This window comes from Monopterus albus, unplaced genomic scaffold (genome assembly GCF_001952655.1).
Source record: "Monopterus albus unplaced genomic scaffold, M_albus_1.0 scaffold622.1, whole genome shotgun sequence".
NCBI classification, from domain to species: domain Eukaryota; kingdom Metazoa; phylum Chordata; class Actinopteri; order Synbranchiformes; family Synbranchidae; genus Monopterus; species Monopterus albus.
The window spans coordinates 44093-51368 of NW_018128502.1; the positions used below are offsets into that span (position 1 = coordinate 44093).

General features: G+C 40.1%; 2 protein-coding genes across 2 annotated transcripts; both read right to left on the minus strand.

The window, feature by feature from the left end:
- Positions 1-575: 575 nt before the first annotated feature.
- Positions 576-3428, minus strand: LOC109953328 (uncharacterized). Its single transcript, XM_020588780.1, has 6 exons — positions 3134-3428; positions 2883-2991; positions 2313-2644; positions 1873-2066; positions 1507-1666; positions 576-873 (listed from the first exon to the last, which is right to left on the minus strand). The coding sequence occupies exons 1-6, from the start codon at positions 3321-3323 to the stop codon at positions 737-739; spliced, it is 1122 nt and encodes a 373-aa protein (XP_020444436.1). The 5' UTR covers positions 3324-3428; the 3' UTR covers positions 576-736.
- A 141-nt stretch (positions 3429-3569) lies between these two features.
- LOC109953327 (uncharacterized) lies at positions 3570-7081 on the minus strand. The gene is made up of 2 exons (XM_020588778.1): positions 6503-7081; positions 3570-5805 (listed from the first exon to the last, which is right to left on the minus strand). The coding sequence occupies exon 2, from the start codon at positions 5752-5754 to the stop codon at positions 3685-3687; it is 2070 nt and encodes a 689-aa protein (XP_020444434.1). The 5' UTR covers positions 5755-5805; positions 6503-7081; the 3' UTR covers positions 3570-3684.
- Positions 7082-7276: the final 195 nt, after the last annotated feature.

The window sequence follows — 7276 nt, forward strand, 5'->3', positions numbered from 1 at the left end:
GGCCCAAGTACACTGGCCCAAATCCGGGTGCCGAAGCTGAACCGACACTGCCGGAATAGGGCCGCAATCGCCCCACAACCATTTGTAGATTTGGCCTATATCGGCCCAGAGGTGGATACCGAAACTCAACCGATTACCAGGCTGTGACTTCTAGATCTGGTTCATCTGTAAGGCAGCTGATAGCTTGTAGTAATGATTGGGCAATGATGGTATTCCAAACCAGTGATGTCATAAATCCTGCACATAGACATGCATCTTAAAGTCATGGAGAGAAAAACCCTTTGCTTTAAGCAGATGAATATGAAAAAAGCCTTCTTGTGTTAGTCTCTGAACCTATACCATTTTGCAAACTACATTTGATTAATGTTGGCTTTAGGAATTTCCCAGGATGAAATAAAAATTTCACTTGAAAATATTAAATAACTAATAAATATTAAATAAAATATGTTAACCTTACAAGAACTAGGTGTTTAGCACTGCTCGCTGATGGTTTGGCAGCCCGTTCCTACCCTTGCTTTACCCCACACCTATCCTCAAAACTAGATGTTAGTTTTTCAAATTAATAATTACATGACTCAAATACATTAAAACTTTATTCTAAATGTGCAGCAGTATTTTACATTGATGATAAAAAAAAAGATCAAAAACAGAACAGATCAATAAACAGATCCAAAAAAAGAACAACTCTCACTGCCCAAAACATCCTTGTGGACCAGTGGACCTTTAGTGTACCCTACTAAGAATTTGCTTGTTTCATGGCCCGTTCCCTTCTTCCTCCATCCCTGTCCGATGCCAGCTGCAACCACCTTTTTATGTACTTTTCAATTTCTCCATCTGGTGCGCTTGCAGTTGCAGAATTTTGCCGCACTGATTCTGCAATATTAAGAAGGAAGAAAAAGAAAAAAACACTGTCACTTGATGTACAGTAGAGTCTTGGGACTATCTGTTTTAGGGTTCAGTTTTGTATCAAGATGTTGAAACATGGACATAATACTGCCAGTTACCTCAATAGTTTGAATAATTTTAACAGGTTTTGAAAAAAGGTGTGTGCTTCAATTAAGGAGTTCAATGAAAATGACTTTTCATGTAAGAATGTGGTCATTATTTCAGAATACTCACATTTAGATTTAAATGTACACTTTACATGAGTAACTGAATATGCAAACATGTGTCCACACCTGAATCGATAGAGCTGATAGAAATCATTAACCATCAAGTTAAAAATAAATGGTCCTAATTTCTAAGGGAGACACAAAAATGGACTCAAATATACTGTAGATATTACACATTACCAAACCCATAATCATAATTGTTCCTAATACTGTATAGCAGATGTCGAAGTGTGACATTTTGATTACTTGATTGGGTAATATTAGGAAATTAAGATATTAGGAAATTTTTACATTATCGGCAGGAGTTATTAAACCTTTAATGGCTTTATTACATTAAAAACACAAAATAATTACATCATTGGCTGCTGCAAACCCTATAATACAAAAAACTTACTGAGGACAACATCTTTTAGGACAAGCTGCTCAAAACCATATTTCCCATGTACTCCACGCCAGTTGATTTGCTTGGCCAGCTGGTTCGTCATCAGTTTAGCCATTATTCGCCAAACTGTTTCCTTTATTGTTAAGCCCCCTGCCAGACCAAAGTAGGTGACCTGAAAAACACAATAAAGAATCACATTTAATTCCTTCAATTATTCTGTATTAAAACACTGGCTTATGTCACTATATGAGACAGAAGACAGTTGATGACATTTAGTGATGGCATATTTCCATGGAGAGTGACAGAAGAGGTATGATTTGTTCTTATAGATACTGTGTAGTGTCAAAAATTGTATTTCTGTCCAATATCAACACCTACCAGTTTTTGTTTGTGTTCCCCCTGTGCAGCAACGGACTGCTCAAGGTTCAGGAGTTCTTCCAGTGTTTTCAGAGGAATTCCAGTAACCTCTGGCACCTCTATAGGCTTTCGAAGATTATTTTGCAACTGTAGCAAAATAATCTGCTGTTGCTGCTTAATGGTCTCCATTGTTGTTAATATCTCCCGTAGAATTGCTGTAAAATACCAACAAAACACAGTGAGTGCCAGTAACAAATTGTGAGGTTATTTATCCAATTGGCCTTGAGGCATTTCACTTAAAACTACAATGGTCAAACTGATATACATCATATTAGGGGAAGAATCAGTTTGCACCATGGATATCTGAACAGATTGTTACAATCCAACAGCTAACTGACCATCCATACAGCTATACGTCAGTACAACCAAAACGGGACCAATAACTACTGCAAAAGACTTACGCTCACACATCAGTTGGTCGTTTACCCTGGGCACACGAGGGGTTGCTGCATTTTGGAAACTTGAAGGAGAAAGTTCTGGTCTGGAGGGAGTTGGAGGCAAAATTGCTGGCGTGATGACAGCCGGAGGAACAATGGTTGGAGCAGCTGGTAAGGCCAATTGAGCCCTGGTGTGGTTTCCTCTGGGCTGTTCACTACTGGTGACAGCTGGAGGACCAATGGTTGGAGCAGTTGGTAAGGCCAATGGAGCTCTGGTGCGTTTCCCTCGGGTTGCCTCATTGCTGCCGTCATTGTCATCTTGGTCACTCTCTGACTCAAAGATTCTGTTCATGCCTCTAATGTACAAAACAAACTGATTATATTTCAGAATATAACAAAAACACAAAAAAAAACATGAACCTTGTGCAGTAAATTGATTACATTGGTAAACTAAATTCAAGTCGTTTTCCCCTCAAAAGTCACTGATGTTTCCACTAGACTACAGTAAATACACTGTGGAACAACCCATGTACAAATTATTTCAAATCAATTTTCCAAAACCACCTGTTGCTACCACATTTTTGACCATCTTACCTTCTCTTCCGCCTCTTGTATGCTGGACGTTGATCCTCTTCATCTTCGGTTTGAAGATCTGACGTAAGCAGGGCCTTTGGGAGCAGAAGTCGCGCCTCACTAAATGTATCTTAAAAAGAGTTCTCAATTAATTTTCACATTTCTGTTCATTAAAAGTTACTAGTGTAGTTTGTTGGTGTGGCATTAAACAGATAATGAAATTATACCAAGGGATTAAGCGGTAGAAAATGAATGAATGAATGAAATTATACCTTTAGTTGCCCTTATGCGGATGTTATACTTTTCCCAGAATTCCTTGGGAGGGTCTGCTCTCGCTATGGCCCGGTTGCATTGCTCCCTTGCTTTATAGGGAGGCCAGAAGCTTCTTCCATTATGAACCCATGAGGCTGGAACAACTTCTGTGTCTCCCGTGTCCACAAAATCAACAATGTGGTACATCATCTTTGAAAGGAATAATATGAATTGCATGCAAAATCATTTAAAACATTAAGCCATAAAATTCAATTAAAAAAAAACACAAATACATATATACGTTACACATATACATACATTTAGGACTGCTGCAACAGATTATTTTTGAAAATACACTCCAACATTCTATTGCCCTGATAAACTGAGGTTATGTTATATACAGAAAAGAAAAATACAAATGTGCAAACAAAAAAAACATAAGGAAGTATGTAAAAAATCTGAATAGACACACTAAATCTTAGTACATTTTCAAAAGGTATATAGGTATAAGAAATGATTCTCAGCCCCAGTAAACAGTTGCTCACCTTGCAACACAACCCCAGTTCATTTGTTATGACAAATGGAGAAATGGCATGCCCACAAATTTGTTCCTGAATGGGAGGAGTACATACTTTGTCACTGCATCATTCATCTTGATACACTTTAGTTCCTGGGACAAGTCAGTGAGTTGGAACACACCCAACTGACCTGAATTTATTGGGTAGTCAAAAAAGCTTGCACAACTTGTAAACTCATTATAAACCAAATATGGATCTCCGCCAAACTCAATGATATTTTGGACTACACCTACTACGCCATCATGACATATGCAGTTGTCACCTGTGAATACCTTGACACAAAAGTGTGGAAGACTAACTTCTTTGTACTGCATTACTGGCCATGTGATGTGCAATGGCAGTGGACCATCACAATGTGGTTTTCTGAGTTTGGTTTCATTTTGTGTGTCTGATCTACAAACTACATTTTCAAGCTCTGATATTCGTCTCACAACTTGTGCAACTGGATACTGGGGGCTGCGGATCATTTTCTTTATTTCACCAAGGTAGTTTTCATATGGAAACCCCGAGATGTTGTCCAACCACTGGCCATGCTTTTTTACATCATCACTGAGATGTATAAGGCCATGCACATTGTACACTAAATTGTCCTTGCCATAAAGCTGTCCAAAGTGTTCCACAAAAGACACAAGCAAGGTCTTTGCAAAGTCACAAAATATCACACAGAGCTTTGGACATGCCAGTATTGATATTGCAACATAAAGCAACATAAAGTTGTTGTAAACTGGTGAGCTAAGAATGTCAAATAGCGCAACTGGCCCAGTATACAACAAAAACTGTCTATATTCAGTTGCCTTCCATCTGTGTCTCTCTTCAACAGATCTGGGCTTCCTGGCAAATTCAGTGGGCATGTGACTTTTGAAAGACCTCAGTGTTTCTGACAGCTGATTTACTTTCTTGAAAGGCAAACGGCACCTAAGTGGACCAGTACTGCCTGCCCATAGTTCTAGGAGCTTCCTTGTGACCCCAAGGCAAACAAGATGCATATAATCATGGGGAAACATAGAAACCATTCCAATGCCAGTCTCAATAAGTGGGGAAATGTCTCTGTGATGTTCCTCATCCACCTGAAGTCTGAAACTTTCATCTGTTCTGGCAGGGCTTCGGCTGTCAGGAAAAGTCATCCGGCTACCTAGACGAAGCCCATATGATGTACATTTATCACAGCCTGCATACCCAGTATGAGATTTTATGGCTTTAATGTAAGCTCGGGCAGGAGCATCACATATTATTGATGTTACTTTTATGAACAATATTTTCCCTTTAAATGTAAAGCCAGATGCTAAGATTTTTAGCTCTGCCACAAGATCTTTTAAGTAATCTCCCACAGGATGTGGCTTTGATTTGCCACCAAACAAGGCAATCAAACAAGGCTTTTGTTTTACAGAAAATCCCTGCACTAACCCCAGAACTGGCCATAACTGGAAACCTGAACTCTTGAACAATGGAAGCCCATCAAAATTTAGTTGTAGACTGACTGTGTGACGATCAGGAATTTTTACCCAAATATTGTTCAGGAAACGAGTGAGAGAACTGACAATCCCAAAGTAATAGTATGCACCTCCTGCAACTTGGTTGATTATGTAATTTCTGTTAGTATGGAGGAGTGTCTTGGCATCTTTAGGTAAAGATGGATGGTGACATCTCAACACTGACAACAGGGCAGTCAGGGCAACCAAACTGATACTATACTCTGTGGCCCAGTTCATCAAGCTAGTAGTGAGAGTTGGCTGTAGAATGTCATCATCACTATCAAGTTCATCATCATGTACTGTCTCAGCATAAGCCTCTTCTGTGCATTCACTTTCCATAAAAGTCTCTATATCATGACCACTGTGATCACCACTTTGCACTTTTTGATAACCACATCCTGCAGCTTCATCATCACAATATGAAATTTCAGCACAAGGAACTTCCACATCAAGAAGCTGATTGCTTTTGTCAGCAACGTCATCTTCAGAGGTTTGACTATTTGTGGAAAGTGATGCAAGACGTGTCTTTACTGTGACCCTGGACCTTCTCCGCAGATTTGATGATTTATTGTATTCAGAGTAGAGCTCCATCGTCAGGGCAAATGATTTGAGGTGGTGGAGTAGAATCTCAGGGCTCCGAATCTCAAGGACCCGAAAAAAAAAAAATAATAATTTAGATGAAAAATATTGTAAAGGAGACAAAACGTCTATCAATTTTTTTTAAAACAAATAACTACAATCATATAAATAGTGATGGGTACCTCGCGGAGTAATACGTACTGTGCTTCAACATAATATTAATGCGCCTCGGTTTACACGAGGCCATGGCGGAGCTACAACTTAACCCGCGCTCGCGCACACAAGCACTCAAGACTACCGGCCCCCCTCCCCACAATGCTGAGCATTATGAAGGATACCTAAGTGCAATTTGACTCATGCAGTTACAAAAAATGTACATTTTACCACAAATCGTGACTCATACTGGCCATGACTGCAGCCACACAGCCACACCCTTACTCCTTTGCCCGCCACACCCTTACTCCTTTGCCCAATCGCTCATCAGCCTAAGTAAGATGAACGTATGAAATTGCCACAAAACTCAAAGCGGTGTGGCGGTCTAATAATGCTGCTTCTGGGGGAGATCCCCTGTTTAGTAATGTAATGTTTTTCTACAATGCCAATTCTGTTAATTGGCGAACTCGCTAGCTAGAAAACGTTAGCTAACATGTGCTCAGATATTGCCCATATTTATGCGACCATTGCACACGAACGCCAGCAATATCACTTTTTTTTATTTTAAACACCAACTTAACAATGTCCATTTGAAAAGCATACTTACTCAGATATTTGTTCCAACGTTTCTGAAATCCTCGTACTCTCTGAGCTCAACTGGTTGCGCCAACGGTCCGGTCTGCTTCAGCAAAAGACGTGAGCTACTAAGCAAGTGCAATGCCTGTCCTATGGAAACTCAGACAAGCTAGGTCACATGACCACCAAGGGTGGAACTGAATGGATTCACTCAACACCGTTGTATTAAATCAAGTGGCTTTTGTGATTATAGCAAGTTTTCAGTTTTATGTTTAACCTACTAAAGTTTGAGAATATAATATGGCTGTCACAGGCACTTTTTTCTTACAAGTTTACTGAATTACAACAGCCAGATGGTATATGTCGTTTTATTGTGTGTCTGTGTGTGCATGTGTGGTTACTTGCACATTTTTTATGATTTAATTTCAGCCCACATGCCATATCTCAACCGAAACTGGCCCAAATCTGGCAACCTATACTGGCCCAGATCTGGCAACCTATACTGGCCCAGATCTGGCTCAGTGTTGGTGAGCCAATGCCGGAATTCAACCGAGTGTGCCGACACTTAGCCAGAATCGGCCCAGATCCGCTGGCTACCTGGGATCTAACAGACGGACCGTGGCCATCTCAGACTAACGGACGGACGTACTGCGGAGAAATATCTTCATGAAAATGTAAGAAAATAATGTGACACGGCGGCCACGCTGTAGGAGAGACAACCAGGTTAGAGAAGAAAGAAATACCACATACCTTCCTTAGATAAACCTCGTAGAAATAAATTCAAATGGCGACGAACGGACGGCGC

Excerpts from the sequence above, each read along its gene's own strand:
- LOC109953327 (XM_020588778.1), bottom strand. The coding sequence starts at position 5,754 with ATGGAGCTCTACTCTGAATACAATAAATCATCAAATCTGCGGAGAAGG.
- LOC109953328 (XM_020588780.1), bottom strand. The coding sequence starts at position 3,323 with ATGATGTACCACATTGTTGATTTTGTGGACACGGGAGACACAGAAGTT. Across the intron at positions 1,667-1,872 it reads GGGAACACAAACAAAAACTG|GTCACCTACTTTGGTCTGGC; the intron begins GTAGGTGTTGAT and ends TGTGTTTTTCAG. Across the intron at positions 874-1,506 it reads CCTAAAAGATGTTGTCCTCA|AATCAGTGCGGCAAAATTCT; the intron begins GTAAGTTTTTTG and ends TTAATATTGCAG.